Source organism: Bemisia tabaci, chromosome 6 (assembly GCF_918797505.1).
Source record: "Bemisia tabaci chromosome 6, PGI_BMITA_v3".
Lineage (NCBI taxonomy): Eukaryota > Metazoa > Arthropoda > Insecta > Hemiptera > Aleyrodidae > Bemisia > Bemisia tabaci.
The window spans coordinates 1,678,203-1,704,721 of record NC_092798.1 but is presented as its reverse complement, the minus strand read 5'-3'; the positions used below and the strand labels follow the sequence as shown (position 1 = coordinate 1,704,721).

Below are 26,519 nucleotides of genomic sequence, written 5' to 3'. Positions count from 1 at the left end.
TTAAAAACATTTTTATGAGCGCGAAAATAATAAAACAGTTGATACCATGATAAAGATATTGTGGTGTTCGATGGCTCGCATCCAAGCGTTTGGAGCTCGGACCGACATTATCTCGATCATATATTTCACCCCTTTCCTTATCAATAGGAGATTTTCCTCCTCCCCCCACCCTCGATTCCTGGACAATCCCCCACCCCCCGACCACTCTCTCTCGCTTTGATCACGCATCCTGCCGCTACGTCGGTCGGGACGGCTTTATTGCGGGGATCTCTAAACTGCGAGAAGGGATGAGGATTCTGCCTCGCTAGGGAGGAACGCCCTACGAATATTCGAGTGTTGAGATGAATATTTTTCCTTGAAATGAAAATGACAAGTTAAGAATATTTTCCCTGGAAAAGTTTGGGAGTTCTAGGCATAAATTATGAAAGAATATTCCAAAAATGTCCAGAGAAACTGCACTATGTGGAGAATTGGCAGGTGTCTGAAATTTAACGAAATTCGTATTTAAGTGAAAACCGCGGATTGAACTGAACACGAGGATACCCTTGGCTCTTCAATTGAACAACTTTTGGAGGAGATGTGATAAAATTACGGAATCTGCTAAAATTCATGTTTTTAGAAGGGAAATGCCGCCAGATGACGTCATTAGGCGGTGCATTTTCTTTTGAATATATTTGTATATTATTTCCTAAATCAGAAAAAATGTATAAAAAAATCTGCAAAATCAACTCTCTGGGCACTCTCAAATGAAGCAATAAAAATTTGCGTGCAAATTATCCGACGCAAAAGAGGTATGGAGAAAACTGCACGCGTAGCAATCACGCCTTCAATTTTAAAAATAGGCAAAAAGTACCCTCTGAATAATCCATTACCCGTTTATATAATCCGTTATCCATTATTAATTCAAGGGATTACTTCTTATGTTATGTGGAAATCTTGCCTGGCACTTCGTATTTGACATTTTGATCGAATTATCTTGAATAGATGCAGAGACCTCACGGAGTGTTTTAAAAAGTATACTGTCAAGTAAAGGTTATTTTTCATAAAAACGGAACGAAGAAAAAATCTTGGCAAAGTTTTGGTTCGGAATTTATATCAATTTGGCTAAGCACGTTCAACGGAAGTATTAATCCTCCCTAAAATAAGAATGAGGCACTGGACACGGTATGAAAATCCTCCGTTACGTTTCTTTTCTTTGGAGTTGTATGTAAAAGAACCACACAACGGGTATAGTTCAAGGATTCACTCCTATCAATATTAGAACATAGTTTTCTTTCCAAAGTTAACAATACAAATGCTGACATCCGTTTGATTTGTGTTTAGTTTGATTAGTGTCAAAAAATTACATGTTGATATCTGATATCTCCGTGGGAGTTGAATTGAGGAGTTTGGAGGACAAGGCGCATAAGAGCAGTTTTTGCTATTTCAAGAAGTACGGGTTTAAAGCAGTGGCGTGGCGTGAATTGCGATGCATCGATTGTTATGCCGTTTAAACCTATGGTAAAGAATCGATTATTAAGGCGTTCGCTGCGAACACCCTGTTTATCGATCCTTTACTATAAGTTTAAATGGCATAACAATCAATATATCGCAATTCATGCCACGCCACTGGTTTAAAGTTCCAAAATGACATGGACCTTATGGCGGAAAAGAAGTTTAAACTCACTTTTTAATGCTTTAAAGTTGGATTTCAGTTGTAAATTTTTAATAAAGTATACTTTAAAACTAGTTTTAGTTGAGTTCATGAATATCTCAATTTTTTCAAAAGCTGCACTTATGCGCCTTGTCTTCCAAGCCCTTCAATTCCGACCTTTCAGATGCATTAGTCGCTCTCTGCATAGAATTTTAAAGAGGAAGCGTACAACGTAGTGCTTTATTCATACCTCGTCTGGTAGCCCATTATTTATATCTCGGTTGACTCACTCGAAAATTAGGCCGCGAGTCTTAAAATACAAATGTATAGGGATTCGTCCTCTGTTCCACTTCCTTCCTTTTTTCTCCCTCCTTGAAACAGGAAACAGGGAAATTAAGCGGTTATTTATACGTATTTTCCCGAGGAAAATAGGATTCGATGATTCAGAGCGAAAGTTTACGACTCAGATTATTTAATCCCGAGATGAAATCAGAGATTAAACCCTATTTTTAACTTTACTGGGGAAAGTTTTAAATGTCTTAGCTTCCTCGGAATCCCCCCTTCTCTGAACTTTTGAATTCGTTCCTTCTTGTAAGCGAACGAAATTCCCTGTATCCAGGACACGACGCGCGTTCTGCCGGTAAGGAAAAACGCCGTATGAATATTTGCGAGTTGCCAAATTTCCTCCTATAAAATGTCAATTTTGAGGAGAGTCATAAATAGTTTTCCTCCAAATTTTTGGATACTGTAGATCACTGTGCGCATGAAATTCTGTGAAAAATTGGGAGAAAAATATCCACAAGTTTTCCAGGAAATTCGCATTTTACTGAAGGAAATTTAGCAACGCCTAAAGGTTCATACGGCGTTTTTCCTCAGCACGGTAGAGTTCTCGTTTTGCCTTTTCCTCGAATTTTGCTGAATATATGAAGAGAGAAAAATCCAAGCGTGTTAGTGAGATTGCTTCACTGCCTCCCGGAGGAGCACCGATCTTTAGATAATGAGCATTGATCTCTTTAGAGTCTAATTTAATTTCAACACAGTCTGAAGTGCCGATCTTATTCTGTCTATTGCGGGGAATAAAAGGCGTATTGGATTTTCCAATCGGGCCAATCCCGGAGTCATTCGGGCGAGTTTATTGCAGAGTAACTGCCCCTTGCAAGAGCAAAGGCTATCTAAACAGGTCAAAGGGAAGCTATTAAAAACTGTTGACGGTGGGGATTTTATACTCCTCGAGCACTGCAGACTTTTTTCCTTTACAGACTTAGGAGCCTGTGAGAAATTGCTACCGGCCAGACTATGTAAATAGGCTTTGACCTATATTCTATGGTTCTCACAGGATTGCGAACGGCGCACTGTGGATTGAGTCAATATGGTGGGTCGGCCGTAAAATTTTTGACGAAAACTGCCAATTTTGACGTAATTTGTCACATTTTAAATTTCAAGGGGTGCCTTTCCAAGAAAATTTTACGAGGAAACCAATAGAACCACTCGCAGTACCTCAAAGTTTTGTACAAACGGAGTTATAAGCGTTTAAAGTTTCCAAATTTTGTCCGACCTCTCCTTTTGACTCGATCCACTGTGCGGCGCGGAGGAGGTTGCGACCGGTCGAAATTCCCTCCGCTATTAAGGTGAAAGCACTTGTGGGTAAAGCGAAGTTTGCTTAAAACACCACTTTTCAACGGTGGTTATTTTAAAGTGCGAAGTATAAGGCAGCCAGAGACGAACAATATCCTAGATCTCGCACTTTGCTATCCGTGCGATACAGCAGGTGCTGCGAAAGTTCCTCTCAAGTAACTAACAATTTTCAAAGGGACAGCAATTTGCAGTTTCCCGGGAAAAGACGTGGGCGTATCTAGGTCATTTTGCTAGGGGGGCCTGGAGCCCTACCACTGGGAGATCTGGAAGTATAGAATACCCCCCAGACCTGAGGGGGATCCGGGTCTCCCCCAGGAAATTTTTGAAATTTCAAATCTATTTGCACACGTTTGGAGACTTTCGTGGCGCAGATTATCCATCCATCTCTGCAGAAAAATTTTGTTTATTCTTTTACTTTCAGCAAAGAATACTTTGGAACTGTTGAATTCAATAGAGCCGGAAAATGTCTGTAATTTCAAATCTATTTGGACACATTTTCAGACTTCCGTGACGGAGATTTTCCATCAATTTCGGCTGAAAATATTACGGTTTTTTATTTTCAGCACAACATACCTTCGAATTGTTGCATGCAATGTCTACCTCTGAAAATTTTTAGAAATTTAAATTCTATTTGGATGTATTTGGAGGATTTCATTATGAAAATTTTAGAAAATACTGACTGAATGAACACAGTGTTTTCATTTAAGACTCTACATTAAGAGAGAAGAAGGTTTTATCCACCATCCAGAATTTCTTAGGGGGCTAGATAATACTACTTTAAATTCTAGGGGGGCAAGCCCCCCCCCCCCCCCGCTCCCCTTCGTGCGCCCAAGTTCAACTAGTCAATTGTATTTTTCGGAGCGCGGTCAGGGCAGGTATGGACGAAGGGAGACTGGTGAAAAGTGTGACTGAACATGGACAAACCCTTAGGAAATGGATTACCGAGATGACGGCCCACGACTCATGGGAGGGGCATACTGCCGTGCAAAGGAAAAACGCCGTATGAGCCTTCAGGCGTTGCCAAATTTTCTTTGATGAAACACGAATTCCCTGGTAAACTTGTGAATGTTCTTCTGCCAATTTTGCAGAGAATTTTGTTTGTATTTTGATCTAAAGTTCCTGAAAATTTCAAGGAAAAACATTCATAATTTTCCTCAAAAATAGACATTTTATCTAAGGAAATTTGGCAACTCTCGAATGTTTATACGGCGTTCTTCCTTAGCACGGCAGCATAGAGCTGGCTCTCTTCACCGAAAGATACGAGTAATTGAATGTTTTTATTGCTACTTCTGTTTTTATTGGCTCGACGAATCTTTTATATTCATTGATATTTGTACGTGCTCTGTGCTTAAGAGCTTGACAAACAGGAATGTGCCCAATTCATCAGTAGAAGAAGAAGTAAAATTGTATTTTCACTAAGAAACTGATGGGCGACGAAAAATGTCCATTTGTCCCCTCCATCTACACGCAAAAAGCGAACTTCTGGAGGGAAGTTGCTGAGTGATATTATGTACAGTAAATGCCTTGTTTTTCATGTGATTAAAATTTTAGACTTACCCAGCTTCATGCCATGTCTTTGAAACGGTCCCTATGTGATGCGACAATTTTGATCTCTCTTTCCTGGAACCTGTGGACAAAAAAGGAGGATTAATTTCGAAAATACGCTTCCAGAATTTTTGCATTATTCATTTTTCAAAAAAGACACTTGCTTCCTGAGTCACTTTCGTCATTTAACACGGAAGTCTAAAAATTACCCGGAAACACCCCCCCCCCAGTTTTTCTCCCTCCTCTTATTTATTTATTTTTTTTCTAAGTACAGACCTGACCTGATAAGAACAGAGTTTAACAAAAACGCGCCAAATTGCATACAGTTCAAACCGAGAAAAGAGGTTACAGGTTGCATTCCTTTCTGAGATTCAATGTTCAAAATGAAGTTCAAAAACGACTATTTTTCATGATAAAAATTAATATTCTGGACTTTGAATATTTACTAGAAGGAAATTTACAACTAGTTAAATTCAAAAATACTTCTTACTCATTCATTTTTCTCTCAAAAATGCAACATATGATGTTTTTTTGTTATATTCGATCCACATATGTTCGTATTTATGATGTTAAAAAGAACTATGGGCGTAGTATTTGCGTGTGACATAGCTCCTTTCACCACGAATTCGCACGGTGCACGGCGCAGGAACATTTCGACCAGGAACTGACGGCAGTAAAGTAGCCGCAGGCCACTGGGCACCTCCTCGTTCTTCTTGCGGGTAGAAGAAGTATTGTCATTTAAAAGAAAAATAAGGTAGCTAAAGTTTTCCCATTTCTAGGCGTTTTAAGGTGCCTCGAGTAAAAAAAAACTACACTTGAAAAAATGTAGGTCCGTCCTTCCGGGACCCATGATTTTTGTTCACAGCCTTATCTTAAAATCCATTCGCTCAATTTCATTCAAAATGAGCATGAAGGACCACGCTAATGCTCTCCTCATGCACGTCGAATGATTTTATGATATGCTAGATTGTTTTTAAAATTGTATAAATGTACCGCGTTAAGCAAAAAGGAACCAAGCCACATAAGTTATTATCACATTTAACTGGGCAGTCTAACTTTTTACATGAAACGGTTGTGCGGATTCGAGCGTTTTCAGTAGAGTTTCTGCACAGTGTATCCACGCAAACGTTCTCTTGTAAAAAATTAAAATGCCCAGTTTTCGGCAATAGCCGATGTGGCTTGGTTTCTTTCTGCTAATCCTCACTGGGAAAAAAAAACACATTGGACCTTGAGTCCAGACTCTTGAAAACATTGACAAGAAAAAGTACTCTTGATTCAATCGGATTTTCGCTTGAATCAAAACGAAATCCGCTTAAATTAAGAGGTTTATGGTTCTTGATTTAAGCTAGATTCTGATTGAATCAAGAGTACTTTTCTTGTCGATGTTTTTAAGAGTCTGGACTCTAGATCCAATGTGTTTTTTTTTCCAGTGCTTACTATCGAATTTAACACCCCAGCGACTTCGCAATATTTTAAGATATTTCAATTTTTTTTTTTTTTTAAAAAGAGTATTTTTGACTTGATTCGGTTCCGTTCGGCGAACACGCTGTTATCCTAGCAAGTGATGATGATGAACGCATCCCCTTCATCAAGAGAGGTAGAGAGAGAGGGGGGGGGGGGGGGGGAGAGAAGCGCGCTCCTCGTGTTGTCGAGGGATATTTCGTTGCGGACGGGACATCAAAGTCCCGCAGAAGAGCCCCGTTTCACCGCCAAGTCACATAAGGGCGCATCCCTCTTTTCACATGAGCCGAGGAAAGCGTTAAGTCATACGGAGGACAGGGCTCACGTGGGCGTGGAGATACGCCTTTGCGCGGGAGGAGCGACGAAGTAGCAAAGCAGCGAGCATCAAACTTCATCGCCCCGAAAGCGCTGTTGATACCGGTAAGTATCAATTCGTCGCCCTCAGATAAAAAGGTTTAACTACACTTGGTGGTGATCCCTGTCGTCCATAAAACTCAATGCTTCCCGGGGCTCATCTCAAATTGTAGTTACGCCTTTCTGTGAGCCGAGCGACGAATTCCGCGCTCAAGATGATACTCCCGCATCTTCATTTTTCTTCGGCAGTCGCCACCCCCGCGAGATAATTGCCCCGGCCCCCCTCGACCCCACCCCCTCGACCCCACCCCTCGGAGGAAAAAACGGCGGTGGAGGGTGGAGGAAGGGAGCGTTAACCCTCCCCCTTCCCCCCGGCGCGCGGGATGATGTTCGCTTTAACAACCGCGAATTATGAACGCTCCAGCGCTCGTTTCAACCACTTTAACACTAATTATCCTACGACCACTTTGTCGCGGGATCGAACTGCGAAAATCGCGGGGCGTTCGGATAAAAGCGCGGATCCTCGCGGGGTCCCCCGGTGGAGTCGGGTGGTTTCGGCGGTTCGCTTTGCGTCGCGCCCTCATGGGGGACCGTTAACGCCCCTCGCTTCTCTTTGATTACCGGACTCCTCTCGGTGGGGCGGTGTTGACGACACCGGGAGAATCCCCCGTTTGGGGTTTCCACGGATTTAACTTCAGAGTCGTTTAAAGCCCGGTAGCGTTTCAGCTGATTCTTTTTTGTAGAAACAACGTGTAGCCATACTGCCATGCTCTAAGAATGAAGACCGTGGGGTCGGGAAACGTCCGTTTTGGGTTCGGACGGATTTGAATTCGAGTTGTTTGAACTCCACCCTAACAGAATAATCATGATTAGAATTTTATTTTTTAATCTCCGAAAACGATGAAATGTTTTGCGGGCGTTTCTCTGCGACACAAATAAAAAAAAAAATTCAAAACTACTTTGAAACGTTTAAAAAGATAAGTCATGGTGACGAATTTTATACATTTTTAATTTGTTTGAAAGTCATGCTTTAATGATTTTAAGAAAAAAATCAAAATGTTCAAAAGTCCTCCATGCAATCAAAGATAAATAAAGTTTTTAAAACATTGTAAAAACACTTCTAAGGTGTTTAATAAAAACACATTGGTAATTTTTGTAAAAATTATCATTAAATAATTATTTTTTAAACGTTATGCAAAATTTTGAGGAGAAACTTTTTCACTCTTTATAAAGATCCACTCCGTCTTCAAAATTAAAAACACCGTAAATCCATCCTAAATTTTTCAGTTGCTTCCGAAAATATTGCTCCATTACAAAGGAAACCAACAAACATTCATAATTCATATATTCCGAGCAATTTGACGGTGTAAATCGGCAATTACATGACTCGGTTTGCGGCGTCGCCGACTTCCTGTCATACTTCATTTTTTAAACGGAAAATCACTCATAGGCAAGTCTTTGAAACTGCCGTGATTTTTCTTCTCAGTGCGAAGAAAGTTCTGCAAAAACGTCAAGGAATGATGTCTATTTGTTATCCTTTAGAAAAATAACATGGAGGCGGAGATTTTCGGACACCGCAAACGAGATATGTGATTGCGGACTTGCGCCGTCGAATTGTGAAATACCATTGGAAATTCATATTGAAAAAATTAAGCATAACATTGATCAAGTTTTTGTGTATAGTAGAGCAGTACCCATGTTTGAAGAATAAATGAAACATCAGGAGTGAGACCACGGCGTTTTTGTTTCATTAACTAGCACTTGCTTCTGCGCTTAGACGAGTGAAAAAACCGAGAATGCCTTCAACTCAGTGGTTATGTAATTTGGGCTTCATTGGTGTCGAAATAATTGTATCACGCTTGTCGAACTCGCGGCTCAGAGCGCGCGCAGCGGAGCGTTTGACAGAGAGTGAGAACGAATGATGTTTCAGGGCTCGGACTTGGATTCAAAGAATATCGCTGTGCCAAAGTATTAGGGATGCTCGGACTCTTTCTTTAGAATAATGAATAGTGTTCAAAGTTCACGGTGAATCTAAGTTCAAAAATATACGCTCCTATGAGAGGTAAGAACCTTCAATGTAGCGAGAAAGATGAGTGATGGCTTAGCGAGTGTTGAAGCGATACTTCTAACGGAGTTTCTGAAAGGATTGCTGGTCATATGGTTTTTTCGAGGGTCAATTCCCAATTTAGGAAAGATTATACGAGGAAAAATCGAAATTGCTGATTTAAGAATTTGATAGTAGAAAAAGTGTCCGACATGTTTCGATGTAGATTTTACAATTAAAACATGCTAATTTAATCACCCCCGTGGTTAAATTAGCTTTCCGAAATTGTAAAATGTACATTTAAAACATGTCGGACATATTTTTCAACAATTTTAATTTTTAAGTCAGCAATCCATTTTTTTCCGTGTAACAAAAAATTAAGGTGATTCGATGGACGCCATATCTTTTATCAGAGGACATGCGATATATAGCATCGATTAGTTCCATTTTTTCAGCTATTTTTCATCTTTATCTAATTTTAAGATAGCACTTGTCACAAGGCTATAAAGAATTCACTCAGCACATCTGACAAACAAAATCAACGTAATAGAGACACAGAATTTTTAGAGGGAAAGTATCGCATTCAAGTGAAGTTTCGATATCAGTATCGAATGCGGGTTTTCCTCCTCTAAAAACCTGTCTTTATTACGCTGAATTAGTTTATCAAATTAGGTACCTAAGTGAGCTCTATAGTCTCGTGACTGGCAACAGAAAAGCGATCTCAAAATTCGATAAAAAAGACAAGTAGCTGAAAACCTGTCCTAACCTAATCCTTAAACATAATCTAAAACAAAATCGATGCGATGTATCGCAAGCCGCTCTGCCTTAAAGCATGGCGTCCATCGAATTTCCTGAATAAATATTTCAGATGCCTTTGAATCAGAATTCAATACGTCCACCAGTCCATAAGTCAATTTTTAAAAAATAAAAGGGGTACTATTGCTGAAAGTCCTAATAGATTCACAGTAACGATAAGAAAGTGGGGAGCCTAGGCATTTCGGAGAGGGTCTAAAGGAAAGTCAAGAGAAATGGGGGTGGCTCCAGGGGCGAAGCGTTATCGATTATCGATATTTCCCCATTTGAAACTATGATAAAGAATCGATTATTAATATGTTCTTTGCGAACACTCTGTGTATCGATACTTTTTCATAGGTTTAAATGGCAGATCAATCGATATATCGCAAAGCACGCCACGCCACTGGTGCCGGTCTGGAGGAGGGGAGTTATTTTGTTTTGCTAATCATCTAGTCGGCTGCATGTTCAGGGTTCTTCATCAAGTTGGAGGGACTTTAGAGCATTAATTCAGCTGAATTGCCCGGGTTCCCTCTCTGAGAAGAAAAATGAGACGGGTTGAGGATTTAAAGAGGAAAACCACTCCAATTGTTAGTAGCCCTTGTTCTTGCTTAATCTAGGCAGCATAATCAGTTGCTTTTTAATTAAAATCCAGAATGAAAGCAGTTATGAAAAAATTAACCGGGTATTTAATCATTCAATAAGTAAAAGTTAATGTTCAACTGAAAATATAAAATGGTCGAGAAACTACACTTGAACTATGTGCAAATATCAACCCCCTCCCCCACTTTAAAAAAAGAAATGCTTCGCCGTTTTGTATAAAGATTGCAAAATTGGTTCGCTGAAGTTTGGTGGAAGTTTGGCGGTAGTTAGGCGGAAATTGAGCGGAAGTTGGGCGGAAATTGGACTGGTTACTTACACGGAAGCATCAAAGGCTACCTTGATGCACCAAGACAGGTCGATAAACATAGTAATTGCATTGGAAACATTTAGATGGGGATTTCAATCAGTCCCTTACGTATGTGATAGATTGGAGATTAATTGGTTTGAATTGAGGTCCGAACTGAAAATTCAGACCTCTTGAGTTGTTGCGAAAGGAGAACGCACAGTTTAAGGTCTCGGAAAGGCGCTGACCCTCTGAATAATTTTTTGAACCTCTAAAATTTTGGGAGAGAGATGAGGTTTTGGCTGTAAATCTGGTGTCATGCATTTTTTGGGCAATATATCGAGCAATAATCACGTTTCCTTTAAATAACAGTTACTTTATGAACATTTATCTCGTCCTTAATAAGTGAATAACCGAGCTTTTTGTTGTTTGAGTCATGTTAGTATGTTAGTGTAACGAAGTATTTTCACAACGATGATGACAACTTCAGTGTTTTGGGATTCTAGTGTGGTTCACTCTTGTATTTCTTTACGTGGAAATTACGGGTATAGGCGGGCTGATTTTTGAAATTGATGGAAAAAGCGATAGGAAAAGAGGACAGTGAAAATAAAGCGATCCTATTGGCTGAACCGGGTGGTTGTTATTGACTAGGAGGAAAATGGTGGACTAACAATAGGTTTTCTGGTGGGTTGCCGTTAGCTTTTCTATTACTTTTCTAATTTTGCCATTGCAATCACCCGTTTTCACGCACAATCGCACAACGTAGCTTCATTTTCTCTTCGTCTTCTTTGTCTATCGATTTCAATTATCAGTCGAAGAATAAGCGAGGTCCCAGGTAAAGGTACTGCAACAGGCCCATTACCATCTATCATGTCGTGATGATTCTTGAAGCTCTCTTGGAGCTTAGAACATCATTGGAACCTTCGCCACTGTCAGTGGCGAAGCGTGAATGATCGATTATCGATATTTCCCTATTTGAAGCTATGGTGAAGAATCGATCATTGGGTGTTCGTTGCGAACACCCTGTTTATCAATCCTGTTCCATATGATTAAAGGGTATAGATTAATCGATACATCGCGAAGCACGCGACGCCACTGTCCATTATGATTTTTTATTTTTATCAAGATAGTTCGTGCCTTCTCAAGTGTGTATTTGTGGGCATTACCATATCGCTAGTCAAAGTACGAAACCACGTATCTTTCTTTGCGACGATACAGACATCCCGGTTATATTTCATTTTTTATTTTGGAAACTAGTCGACGTAAATTCTTGAAAACTTCCTTGATTTTTCCTCTGTTGGGGGAATATTCAGTAAAAATTGTAAGCTATGAAGCTGACTTGTTTTTCCTCGGAAAAATGAGATAGGAACGGAAATTTTGAAGCATTGCTTTGAAGATACGTGGTTTAGCACCTTGCCAGGGATTTTTGATCAGAGCTGGGGGCCCGAACGTGAACACTGCCGTGCTAAGGAAGAACGCCGTATGAACATTCGAGAGTTGCCAAATTTCCTTCGACAAAATGTTCATTTTTTGAGGAATATCATGAAAAATTTTCCTTGAAATTTTCAGAACTTCTCGGTGAAATTGCGAGCAAAACTATCGAAAAAATTCGAAATCTCGCGACTTTTTGAGAGGTTGCCCATCGCTCATCTGCTTTCGTCGGATACGTTCTTTTACGGCTATGTTAGTAGATCAATGGGTACTTAACAATATCTGCTCAATTTTTCTTTCTTTTTTCACGGGACATTTCCGATTCGTGAGTGTCCGATATTGAGTGATACTATTTTGCCTCTGTATTTTTTCGATTGCAAAAAATTGAAAAAAATTTCGAAACATATTCAAGGGTTTACCAATAAAACTCGTGTTTTATAAATGGAAATTTGGCGACGCCTGAAGGTTGATACGGCGTTTTTCCTTAGCACGGCAGAACACTGAACAGCGACTCGTTTGGCAAGAGCGGAGAAAGTGTCAAAGACTGAAATGCGGACAAGAGGGATGAACTTGGTGCTAGTATTTACCAGGCGTGCACACTCTCGTTGCCTCGATAATGCACTTTTGAGAGGGATGTGGGACTGTGGGCGGCGGAATCCCTGATTTATTAAGAGTGCTCCTCAATCTCTGCCACCCTTTCCCATTGTCCTGAAACAGCTTCCGTGTAAGCATTCCTTTTTCTTGACCTCAGAGTGATCGACCCGTCCATCTCCCAATGTATTTTCCTGTGAATTCTTTCGATTTTCCTTTGATTAAACGTGTCGGAGGCCAAGAGTCGAATCAGAGATTTTCTAAGATGCTCCCTATAGTCGCACGATAATATCAAAATAAAACAGCATTTGAATGCAAAAATGTTCAAAGTGCATTTTGCATCTGAATATGCGTTTGAAGGAATGTAATTGAAGGAACTATGTGCGATTTTTATGTAACTTTATTTATAAACCCAAACAGAATGAATTTCGCGTCTCCTAGACGCATCATCAGTGGTTAAAAACAAACTACATTTACAGTGTAATAGCACAAATTATATGGACGTATTTCTACTGAACGGAACTATGTGCATTAAGGCATGAGCTCTGAGACCCATCAGAATATTCGCATAACAGGACTCACGTCAGAATGCACATAGTTCCGTTTGGTAGAAATACGTCCATATGTAAAGCAATATAAAGAAGAGATACCTGATCTAGTTTGTTTTTAACTCCCGATTATGCGCTCGGGGAACGCGAAATACAGCAAATTCAGGTTTACGAATAAATTTCTTTCAAAATCTCATCTTGGTACGTTTCACTACATTTTTTCAAACTTAGTGCAGTATAATTTCAATTTTTTTGCCTGGATATATCAATTCTTTTACATAGCTTGGTCAATCGATGCCAATTTTAAACGATCTCTATGCATGAACTCTATGCATCAGAGAGATAGACAATTTGCAGTACCATCAAAAATTGCGTATGATTTCAATTTTATTGAATTTCAATTAGGACAGTCTTTTCAATTAGTAGATGCGCACACGAGTAGTACTAATATGTTAGTAGATATACAACACTTCAATGTAGCAGTAATTCACTGCAACCAGTGCTGCGCGAGCATGGGTGAATGGTAAATCTTTCTCTGATCAAGGAGTTCTGAAGTTTATTCTCCATCGACTGGTGCTTCGTAAGTCGATGGTAAAACTCAAAGAGCGTGTATTTTGGTTTGAGACGTTGCAAATTTCCTGTCAATCTTTATTTTTCAACTCGAAAAATACTGAGCTCAATGTCATGAACACTGTCTAGGTTTTTCTTAGCTGCGTGAAGAATATGCCGTGAAAATTTGAAGCAATAGCCTTGGTTTGATCTTCTATAAAATAAAATAGCAGAAGTGATTTTAAAACACGGGTAGCATACGGCTATACGAATATATACGATATATATCTACGATAATATCCAAAATACGGATTTTTGGAATGTCCATCACCATCGACTTCCCATTTTCTGTGCGCGTTGGATATTAATGGCCGAGCTCTCTGGCTTTCTAAGCGAAAATGTCTCCACCGCGCGACATAGATCTCAACATAGGCGCTTGGATGCAACTTAACGTACCTACTGATTGTCCGTGTTGCATACACTAAGCCTTGAAGGGGATCTGAGAATTCTTGTTTCGCAACATTCATTCGCTCAGCCGCCTTCAGTGAGTTATTAGCTTAAACGTAAATTATACGAGTTCATTTCTTCGAATCAAAATGTTGAAGTTTCAATCGAACGCATTTAAACTGAATAAAGCCACGTTAAATCTAGTTACTCAAAAATAAAACGGAGGTTTATGACTGGTAAAACACCGAAATCACGTAATTATTTCGGTTGAAGACTTCCTGTCACACTTTATTTTTCAAATCGGCAAATTCTCAGCGTCGTGTCTTCTAAACTTCTATGATTTTCCTCATCTGAGTAAAGGATACTCTATAAAAATGTCAATTAATTGCGTCGGTTCACTCTCATTTTATTAAACAAAAGGGAAGTGGAGATTTCACAACACCGCAAACAAGATACGAGCTCCTGCAATTTTACCATCGAAGTATGATCGTCCACGCGGGTGAAAGGACAACAATCTTCAACAGCTATATTTTCCGCGTGGGACGATTTCTTCGAGTTGGGTTGAAAAATCGGATTTTGAGCGAAAACTCCGACTTAGGTTCTCAAAATTAAGCCGTCAGCAGTTTAGTTGATTTTTATGCCCGTGACGGCTGTGAAATTGTATTAAATCCTGTTTTTCTATGCCCTGAACATAGTACACAGGAAATCGCGACATCTGTTTCTCAAAACCAATTAGTTTACAACAAATTTCAAACCACTAAAAATGTAGTTTGCTTTGATATTTTTTACACAAACTGATTACGGTAGACGCACGGATCGTAAGACAGTATGTTGGAATTTTTTAGCCAATGTGCGTTAAAAATCAGCGTAAAGTTGAAAATCTGAATACAGAGGGAAAAAACTCATATGAGCACAATTTTCCCTCACAGTATTGAGAATTTCAACTCTTTATGCTGATTTTTGATGCACGTTGGCTGAAAAATTCCGACATACTGATATTTTCTGTTCAAAAATGTTGGCAGACGGTCTCATATTAGCGGGCAGGAGTAAACCACGAGACGAAGTAGGAAGTTAAGCGCCACATCACAGCACACTTTTTGTCATCGAACTGACAGGTAGAGCACGGCGGACGCAAATTCCCCAATTAAACTCACGAGTAATAGGTTAGCTTTTTCTGTCGGTTCCAACTTCTCGCTTCCCGATAAACCAGGAATCTTCTCGAGTCAAATCAGGCTTTAAATTAACTTCAGCGTACTTCAGAATGAAAATGTTCTTATTTCGCTGGAAGTTAGAGCGATGGCGCCCACTACTACCGCGTTAAGGAAAAACGCCGTATGAACCTTCAGGCGTTGCCAAATTTCCTTTGATAAAACACGAATTTCCTGCTAAACATATGAGTATTTTCCTTCCAATATTTTTCAGATAATTTTGTTCGCAATTTCACCTAAATTTCCTGAAAATTTCGAGGAAAAATATTCATAATTTTCCTAAAAAATGAACACTTTATCGAGGGAAATTTGGCAACAGTCGGATGTTCATACGGCGTTTTTCCTTAGCACGGCAGACTACGCGGGAAGTGTTCTTACGACGAACCGCGAGACGCTGAATATTTACCTTTACCGCGAATTAAATGAAAAATAAACATGCTTTTACGACCGAACCGAGTTTTCCCTCTCTCATTCCTTCACTCTTCGTCCTTAACTTCCTCGGTGCTTAAAAAGTATAATTCCATCGAAATTTGTGACTGAATCGAGATGAACCGGATGTGTTTAAATCAAAAGGAGCTATTCTCAGTGCGATCTAGGCTCTGAGTCCCTTCATAACACATGTATAACAGAGATCATGTTATAACGAAATTAGCTCTTTTTTCAATTGAATATAGCTAACGGTGGCTTGAAGCTAGTAGCTTAAAACGGTAGCTGGTCAAGCTTAATCCATTAACTTTTTAGTATATCCCCTTTTTGGCCATATAAGTGCGATCATTTAGTATCTAGGAGATTACAATAGGTAAGTAGTCTTCTTTATTTTATCCGATCAGTTTAAAATTTAGACAAAACATTCCCTTCTTCTCGTGATTGTCTTATGCTTTTACGACGGTGTAAAACATGTTCAAGACGGAAACTTTATACAGTAAACCAAATAATGTTTTCAAAGAATTTGAAAAATAAATGAGTAGTTCACTTTAAAATGATATTTGAGATGAAAAATGTTAACTTATAATATAAACACACAATGCCAGATTTAATCGATTATGATTTTCTGCATCACAAACACGATGACTTCCCATAACCCTCTGAGGCTTTCAGTTGTGGAAATGAATGATTTCAAAGGTAAAATACCTACTTTAATATGAAAAACGGCATTGAGTTTTACTGAGGAATGACCCCAAATAAAATTATAAGCACGTGACATAGATTAGATTAAAAATGAGGTTCGAATAATTTGAAAATTTATTTAAATAAACAATTTGTTTGCTCATTTAATGATATGCATGATATTATCATGTTGCTATTCAATTTTTCTCCTCTTCCTCTTTTTGTGAATTGTCTCACTGTTCTACTGAGGAGGCTCATGAGAAAACTCTCTAATTATTGATAGCTAATATTTTTAAATTATCGCTTTAAAGAGGCTGTTAGAACAAACTGGCTATGACACAAAGACTTTTTCAATGTTGCATCTGATTTACAACTGATACTGGCAAACTTATCTCTCGCCTTTCTATTTGAAATATTGCGGACCGTTTCTGTGTTTCGAATCATCTTGCAAAGAAAAAGGATGATATAAAAAAATTCTTATAATGCTGTGCTTATTTTTACAGCAGAGGTATTCCAAGAAGCCTCATTCGAAAATAGAAATAGGGGGACTTATTGATTCTAATGAGGAATAATTTCAACACTCAAAAATTGAAATAAATAAATTTTTACAATGAATAGCACTTCTGCTGTAATTTTTCCGAGGGAGAAATATATTAGATATTTATGTATGCCCCAAAATGACTTTATTTTGGCTGCCTATATATACTGTTCCCAGAAAAAAGTAAAAAATGGTTTTAAAAAAAGGTTGAAAAAATCCTGCAGATTTAGCATAATAAGTGATGAGTCAAAAATAAACAAAACCCGTATGCAATAAAAATTGGGGGGAGGGGGGGGGGAGACGAGGTGGAATTGCTCACCTGTTCGATTGATTTTATTCCAAAACACCCGAGGAGCACACTCATTTAGGTACGACGAAAAAACGGTGAACACTTTGATTATATTGCTAGGATTCAGTAACATTAATCGACAGCTACGCGGAGGCCGTAAAAAATATCACTTAAAAAACTCGAGGGAGGGAAACAAAACGGGGACATAAATTCTACGAGTTATTGCTTTTTGATTTGTTTACACGGCTCTTGGCTCTGAGCTTGTGCTTTCGCGGGGGAGAGACAGCGGAGATGAATATAGGTTAGAAAATCTTAGCAGCACTGTCTTCGGAAAAGCCCAGGGACGGGAAAGAGTCGGCCTTCGGCGCGCTAATCTGGCGCGAGCCCGCTGCGAGCGGCGCGATCGATTTGAGCCCTTTTATGCGCGCCGAGCGGATATCCTAACGCACCCTGCCGGCCGAAACGGGCAACAGCCCCGCCACACACCAAAAGGGCGCATTCTTCTCGCGAGCAGTCGTTATCGAGTGCGGGTCGCGCGCCCCTCCATGGACCGCGCACGGGGCCCCAAACCCACAGTTTCTCGAGAGTAAATATTTGGACTGCATTTTGTCGAAAGAAACCAAGGGCATTCCAATGTTGCTGAGATTGTATATCTTGTATTCATTCAATAAAATTACTGCAATCATGCAAAAAATTAAATTTACAAAGGTAATTTTTGCCTTTAAGTCATAGTTGATTGGGAGTAAAGATGAAGTTAGTTTAGATAATCTGTGCATATTTGCAAGGCAAACAAAGTTGCACAATCTTCATGACATTGGAATGCTCTTGGTTCCTTTTTGCAAAATGCAATCCATTTTAGAGTATTCATCAATTGAGGCGCTTAAGGGACAAGGCGCATAAGTGCAGGTTTTTAAACAATTGAGGTATAAATGATTCAAGGAAAACTTTAGTATTAACGGATTAATGGCATTTTTACAAGGCAGCCCAAGACAATGGTAACAAGAGAAAAACGAGGGGAATAAACGGAGAACAAGGCTAAAATACAACACTAAGAAACCCAAGACGTTTCGACTCAAAACTGAGTCATTTTTCAGACGAAAAATAAATTAAAAAAAAAAAAAAAAATCTAGGAGAAAACCTAAGACCTGCCTACATCCTTTATTTTTTATAGCTGTATTTCAGCCTTATTTCCCATTTTACCCTCTTGTTTTCCTCTTTGTCTTGGTGCATATTCTGAGAAAATTTTGCTCCCAAATTCCAATTTTTAAGCCTTAAAAAGTCAGTTTGAACTTTCTTTCCGCCACAAGGATCCATATAATTTCGAAATCATACACGTATTTCTCGAAAGAGTAAAAACTTCACTTATGCGCCTTGTCCTCCAAGGCCCCTCAATTGTAGGTGGAGGGAAGGGGCATGAGCCTACGATATGCTGCGTTAAAGGGGGGCGGAGGGGTTAGTGTCAGTGTCACGTAATACTCTCTACTTGCGAAAACACACGAGCAATCCAGAATGTATAATCCTCATTTCTTCGATGTTACGTGTAACACTATCATTGAAACTACTCCCAATTTTATCCAGTCCCACAAGCTGCATTTTCTCACAATTTTTGTGTTATTAAAAACGGAGGGCTGTCAAGTATTACGTAATTATTAAGTGGGGGTCCGGGGTTGTGTTATGAAGCCTTTCAGTGGTGGAAGGGGTAGTACGGCAAAAATGCCATAACAATATCTCGAAAGAAAAATAAAATTTCTAAGGAAGTCTGCAACGTCGCAAATGGAGAAACGTCGTCTCTCATTTTGCCCAAAAATATGTATGCATAAAAATGAAGGCATTATGACTGGCCTCACTCAACTTATATTCGTCTGTAACGATAAACAATGGGACGCGCTTGCTACGGCGCCTTGATACAACTATACAACCTCGACGGATGTCCGTATTGCGTTCAAAAATTTGAAGGCGTTTTGACTTCATACGCGTAGTAGCTGTAGTTGATTCGATCGACAAACACGTTGGTCGGCGGTGACGGGGACTTGATGCATTTTTTTAAACTTGATGGATGTCCGTATCGCACCGACTGAAGTGCGAAACCACGTATCTCCATTGCGGTGTTTCAAAATTTCCGCTCTTAATTCATCTTTTCCATGAGAAACAATCCAAATTTACGACTTTAAATTTTGAACCAAATCTTCTGCTATCGAATACGAAGAATCATGGAGAATTTAAGTTTTATGTTGACCAGCTTCTCGAAAGAAAAAATAAAAATTTTAAGGAAGTCTGCAACGTCGCAAATGGAGAAACGTCGTCTCTCATTTTGCCCAAAAATATGTATGTATAAAAATGAAGGCATTATGACTGGCCTCACTCAACTTATATTCGTCTGTAACGATAAACAATGGGACGCGCTTGCTACGGCGCCTTGATACAACTATACAACCTCGACGGATGTCCGTATTGCGTTCAAAAATTTGAAGGCGTTTTGACTTCATACGCGTAGTAGCTGTAGTTGATTCGATCAACAAACACGTTGGTCGGCGGTGACGGGGACTTGATGCATTTTTTTAAACTTGATGGATGTCCGTATCACACCGACGGAAGTGCGAAACCACGTATCTCCATTGCGGTGTTTCAAAATTTCCGCTCTTAATTCATCTCTTCCATGAGAAACAATCCAAAATTACGACTTTAAATTTTGAACCAAATCTGCTGCTATCGAATACGAAAAATCATGGAGAATTTAAGTTTTATGTTCCACAAGGTCTCATGGAAGAGATGAATTAAGAGCGGAAATTTTGAAACACCGCAATGGAGATACGTGGTTTCGCACTTCAGTCGGTGCGATACGGACATCCATCAAGTTTAAAAAAATGCATCAAGTCCCCGTCACCGCCGACCAACGTGTTTGTTGATCGAATCAACTACAGGTATTACGCGTAGGAAGTCAAAACGCCTCCAAATTTTTGAACGCAATACGGACATCTATCGAGGTTGTATAGTTGTATTATGGCGCCGTAGCAAGCACGTCCCATTGTTTATCTTTACAGACGATTATTAGTTACAGAAAGTTGCCCTTTTGACAAATCTGGAGCTAACAAAAATCTGCTTAATTGAACCTTCTTGTGTATTATGACCGTCATATTTTTTTTATTTTTAAAGCGTGTGATATTCTGAAAAAAATCTGTGCTCTTTTTATAGTCCTCATTACCGATTGTACTCGTGCCGACTTTTGAAATTGTGCGTCATTGCTGTTGAATATATACGCCGTTTTTGTTTGAATTTGACACGACCGTCACCGTTATAACCGTCACACCGTACAGGACGTTTTGTGTGTAAATGAAGGAGGTGGGGATGCCTGATAAAAAAGGGTATTCGTATTAAATGTTCAAGCCTAATAAAATACTTGACTAGGAAAAAGGCCCTCAATCTAAAATAATCAAGTTAATTTTTTAATTTTTTGGAGGTCCAGTTGAACAGTTGTCGTAGAATTGCCCTTATGTGCTTCACATCAACCAGCGACCGCACTGTGTTTTGTGCAATGCGCGAAGTATTCCTGCAGTCTTGTAGGCGCTAATAAGCGTTCCGCGCCGACTGGCGCGGCGGCCGCACTTTGTTTAGCGAGATTAGAAACGACGTTGCAGCATTTGATTTAAAAGAAACTGTAGAAACAGAGGAGAGATAATAAGTTTGAAGCATGAAAGCAAGGTGACAGAAACCGAGGGTGTCACTGCCGCAGTGGATGACGTCATAAACCGAATTATTCAAAGCGCGATATCTCGGTTAATACTAGATGTAGAAAGTTGCTGTTTGGACCAATCTTATTACTTTTAGCACATTTATCAGATAAAGTATCAAAATACAATTCTATAACTAGAGTCCTTTTATACTGAGAGTCACGACAATTCGGCTCATGGATGTCACAAACGGGCATAAAGATTACAGAAATTGAACGTTTTTCGTAATCTTTGATCGGCCCATTCTCAAATGCCTTCCTCCGTTCCTCCTCTCATTCCGTTTGTTCCTTGCCGAACCCGTAATTCCCTGGTCCATTCCAGATTATAATCTTTGCAATCAGTGAAAATGTAATCTTTATTCCCGTTTGTGACACTGTGGAGGCCTAAAATACGGGAACCAATCAGAAATGGATTAAAATTGTCTTGACTCTCAGTATGAAGGGACTCTATCTATAACCAGCACAACTGACCCATTAAAACTCCGTGTAACCCTCAGTTACTTGAATTATTAATTCGAGAATTTCCTTAGAAGAGAATTTGCAGGTGTCTGAAATTTGATGAATTTCGTGTTTAAGTGTGGAAGCTACTGAGTGACCTGAACACGAGGATACGATACCTTTGGTTCATGAATTGAACAAGTATTGGAGAAGATATGACAAAATGATCTAATCTGGTTAAATAAGTGTGTTTAAATGGGAAATGCTACCAGGCGACGTCACCAGACGGTGCATTTTCTCACTTTTAAATCTATTTTTATACTATTTCCCATATATCAGAAAAAAATTATAAAAAATACTATGAAATCAGCTCTTTAAGCACTTCCAGATAATAAAAAATTTCCGTGCAATTTCTCCATTTGCGTGAAAAATGATCATAATGGAGAATTTGCAAGGGTCTGAAATTTGATGAATTTCCTGTTTAAGTGGAATCCTTTGAGTGAACTGAACACGAAGATACCCTTGATTCATAAATCGAGCAATTATTAGAGGAGATATGACAAAATAACCGATTCTGCTAAAATACATGTGTTTAAATGGGAAATGCCGCCAGATGACGTCACTAGGCGGTGCATTTTCTCTCTTTTAAATCTATTTTTAAAGCATTTCCCATGTCAGAAAAAAATTACAAAAAATACTGTGAAATCAGCTCTTTAAGTACTTTCAGATGAAGCAATAAAAAAATTTGCGTGCAAATTCTCCATTAGAGTTATGTCGGATTTAGGTACTGGTCGGCCTGGTTATACGCGTCTGCGTAATCTTCGGGGTGCACAGCTTGAACGCATTGATTCAAAGGGTACACGCGTCCGCCTATCCGTCTCACCGTAGCTGTAGGCGACCCATCGCGGTGGTGCATCGATTCCTGATCCTTCATAAGGAGGGAGCACTTGCAGCCCTGATTCCACGGCCAATTATGACAGATCCCTGCAAACGCCTCGCCACATGGTCCGCGAAAGTTTCGAGGGATTCTCTGGAGCTCTGTCAGCGCTTGCGCACACAAATTAGCTCCTCCATATGGATTCCCTCTACAGATATCATTCTTCACTGCTTTTTCCAGCTTAACCTTTTGCTCCGAAACCCGGCGCGGCTGACGGAGGAAAAAGAATAGTATCAAAATTAATATCACAGCTGAATCAGTTAGAACGAAAACACACCGACTCGGTGACTCAAAAATGCTCAATTTTCATTAAAGAGAGTCAGTTTTCTTAAAGGTCATTGAAGTTAACGCATCTATTCCAACTTGGACCTTTTTAGTGTCCTTCAGTACTTGTCTCTCGGCACCAAAAATCTTTTTCTTGAGCCAACTTCTTCAACTACTGTGCGGTTGTGCGTGTTTCTTGATAATTTTCATTTTTTCGAATTGGTGTGTTCTCGTTCTCACTGATTCGACTAAGTGCTCTGTTGAGAGACAGAATCAAAGGTAAAACTTGGTGCCCAAAATTCTTGATCATACTCATTCCCTGATTTTCTGTAATTTTCAGGAGCTCATTCCCTAATTGGACGTATTTCTGTCAAACGGAACTATGTGCAGAGGAAAAGATGGGGTGTGCTCGTTAGTGCACGGGCCGTAAGGATGAATGGGAAATACACAGCGCCAGTGACGAAGCCGCCGCTGCGGTCGTTGCTCGGCTGCATTAACTCATGAGCCCTGGCCACAGGGCTCTAGACGCATCCCATGGCTCATATAGTTTGCACATAGTTCCGTTTGACAGAACGTAAAATCTCGCTTTTCAAATTTAGCTGACGGAATCGTGAGCCAACTGAAAGCGGCATCCATGAGCGATTCCCAGGATTTTGTTGAGAAAATTTGTATAATACTCCGGTGTTTCAGATTTGAATATCGATTTTATTCATATATCAACCATTCTTTGGCGCAAATTAAAATTTATAACTGAGGAACTTGGCGAACAAGGCGCACATGTGCCGTTTTTATTATTCCGAGAAATACAATTTTAAAGGATCCGTGGATTACGGATGTTACATGAATCCGTATGGCGGAAAGAAAGTTCAAACTGACTTTTCGATGCTTAAAAATTGGAATTTGGGAGCGATTTTTTCACAAAATGTGCATTAAGACTAGTTTTCCTTGAAATCCTTAATATCTCCAATTTTTCAAAAACTGCACTTGTGCGCCTTGTCCTCCAAGCCCCTAAATTCCAAGGCGTTTTTGATGTTTGAATCATCTCATCAATGAGAGCTGAACGTTCGAAGAGGTCAATAATGACGGCTCAGATGCGTTAACATAAACTCTCAAGTGGAAGTATTTATGCGAGATGGAACTATGTGCAATGGAAAGATGGGGTGTGCTCGTTAGTGCTCGGGCCATAAGGATGAATGGGACTTTAAAAGCGCCAGTGACGTCAGCGGTGAGGACCGGGCGCGACACGAGCGACGACGACTAGGTCGTCAGTCTTTAACTCGTCACCTTCCAGGCAAAGTATCACAAGCGCCATGCGACGTTTAAAAATTTCCGCCGCCATTATATTTTTTTACTGAGAAATTTTTCAACGAAGCTGTCCAAAAATTTCACTGAATTTTCTTTGTGCTGCCGATAAAATTTAGTGAAATTTCCAAACAGATTCAACCAACAATTTCTCAGTAAAAAAATATAATGGCGGCGGAAATTTTTAAACGTCGCATGGCGCTTATGATACTTTGCCTGGAAGGTGACGAACTCATGAGCCTTGTTCCCCACGCTCTTATCGCATGCCCACGGCTCACGAGTTAGCGCTCAGTTTCTTTTCATTTAATTGAAAATCTCGCTTTTCCATTTTCTCAAAAGGAACTATATACACTGACCACATTGTTTATTACGCAGCTTCCGCAAGCACACCCCATCTTTCCACTTCCACATAGTTCCTTCAAGCATAAATAAGTCCGAATGGTCTCTAAGGGGCCGTCCATAAATTATCTTACCCATTTTTTACAATTTTTCGAGCCCCCCTCCCTCACCGTATCTAGCCGTCATCCACTACTAGACCCCCCCCCCCCCCCCTTCAAAGAATATTTACCAACAAATCATCGTCTCCTTTATAGTGATGCCATTGGTAGAGGGTGTTGTATAAGTTGTCTTCGAAATCGATTACGGCGTAATCCATCGGTAGGTCCACCTCCTTGCGAGTTGTCCGGCTCCGAGAGGTACTTGCATCGCTCCTGGAAGTGCTTGCATCGCCCCTAGAAGAACTTGCAGCTCCAGTCCTTTTGTAAGACTTGAAGGCACTTGAAACTCCGCTCCGTACCCGATTCCCGATTTTCTTAACCGGACTCGGACTTCGGGATGGAGGTCTCGTCCGCTTTCGACCCGCCACAACATCGGAGAACAACAAGAGACAAACGATCGAAAGAAACAGTAACTTCACCGCGTTTTGAGGCAACATCGCATCGCCTCGAAGCAAAATACACGAGTTTCACCGTGCCAGTGAATATGCTGAACTTGGCCATGGATTTAAATAGAAAAATCCAATGTGGTTTTTTTCCTACTACTTATTTTTCTCCTTCTTCTTCAAAAGTTTCATCCAGTGATGTATTACAAAACAGAGATCGATGTTCGCAACAGAACAGTGCAAAAATATAATTCTTGACATGAAATTTCACCTGGTGACGCAAATGCAGAAACGGCGATAAAAAATTCAGTCTTTCGATAACTATAGGGTGTGGCAGATGTATTTTATTTACATGGAGAAAAATATTCTGTAGTATCAACAGAAATTCAAATTAATAATTTTAATGCTTGGGTCAATGACGCGCATCATCGTTTAGTGTTGGAGTTCACCATTTGTTTTTAAGTGTTTCCCTTCCGTCGTCTCGCTGTTAAAAATCAAGGATTGAAATTCGGTGCAAGAGTCCATAACCTGTTTCACACTATCAAAATACTCCATCAAAATGTCACGGTCAAGTTCTGTGATTGGTCCAAGTCATCGAATAAGTCAATCATAACACCTGATCTTGATATTTTGATGGCTAGCTTTGAAAGTGTGACACAGGCATATATAGCTGCCAAAAACATCGAATTATTTGAATTTCAAGTGAAAGTAGCGTAAAACACTCCGCATACGGAGTAGATCCCGCTCCGTAAGAGTATAAGTTACTCTGTAAGGAGGATAGACTCCGCTCCGCATTCTTATCACATATTTCTCGGGGCTTTTGAGCTCTGTATACAGAATTTCACTCCAAAATTTTTAACACTGCTGCGAAAGTTTTGACGAACTGCTGCTTAAAATCGCTGATAAAATACACTGCATTTGGACACACACTCACTCTTGGACAGAACCGCCAAAAAAGAGAACGAAGGAAGCAAGTAACCCCCCCCCCCCCCCCGACCCCTCTAGAAATGCATTCTCCTCGTCCCAAAATAAGATCCCCTACGAGTTGTGCATTACTAGAGGATGCTGTTAAAAATTTTTCCTTTCTACTACTAGTTCAAAGCTTATTCACCCTGATAAATTTGTACAAAGGGTATCCCAAAAGTTCAAGAACTAATACTGTAATTCTGGAACAAAGATAGCTATAGAGCTAATCTTTGTCTCTATTTAAACGTCATTCCTAATCGATTGTAACAAAAACAGTAAACGCGTACCGCATAACGCGCATAACGCATAACGCCGGAATGACGGGGCGCGAAGCGCATAGGAGGGGAAGGTTTGGACCGCGAAGTGGTGAGGGGGCGCAGCCGCCTATTTTTCTGAAAAATTGACGAAGTTATAAGGTGTTGAACGAAGGGAGTAAATTTTCTGGTTGCGTAAAATATATCCTTGGCCGTTTTGGAACTTGTTCTACACCCTATAAGAAATTTCCATTTCAAACATTGCACGCATGAAAGGTGTATAGTGAGACGCTCACATTTCTTGATGCAAAAAAAAGGGAATGGAAAATGAAGAGTGAGTTAATGTACGTACAGTTATCACGGTAAGAGGAAATGGAGTCGAAACGCAATTCGAAAACAAGTCTATATCTAGTTTTAGAAATGCTGGAGCGGTTTGAGCTTTTTTTTCTTCTTCTTTTTGTAGAGAATTGCGTGATTTTCTAGGTTCGTGACCATTTCAAGTGCGAATTTTTTTGGCGGATTTCAAGGAAATGCTATGTACTTTTTGTGTCGGCCTTAATCCGGGGAAAGGCTGCTGCAAAATACAAAAGATCACTTGTTCTTTTACTTGTTTAGTTGTTCACTTGTTTTTCACTTTTAAACTTGCTCTTCATTATTTTGCGTTCTGTAGCCATCTCTCAAAATAATCGATAA

General features: G+C 39.8%; 1 protein-coding gene across 1 annotated transcript in view; it reads right to left on the bottom strand.

Moving 5' to 3' along the window:
- The window catches only part of LOC109033835 (ras-like protein family member 10B), a 45,032-nt gene extending 27,572 nt beyond the window's left edge, over positions 1–17,460 (bottom strand). The window contains exons 1-2 of the mRNA XM_072301462.1: positions 17,089–17,460; positions 4,826–4,895 (exon numbers count right to left, since the gene is read on the bottom strand). Coding sequence (XP_072157563.1) covers positions 4,826–4,835 — 10 coding nt within the window. The 5' untranslated portion in view covers positions 4,836–4,895; positions 17,089–17,460. The remainder of the gene's footprint in view (positions 1–4,825; positions 4,896–17,088) is intronic.
- Between the last annotated feature and the right edge of the window lie 9,059 nt (positions 17,461–26,519).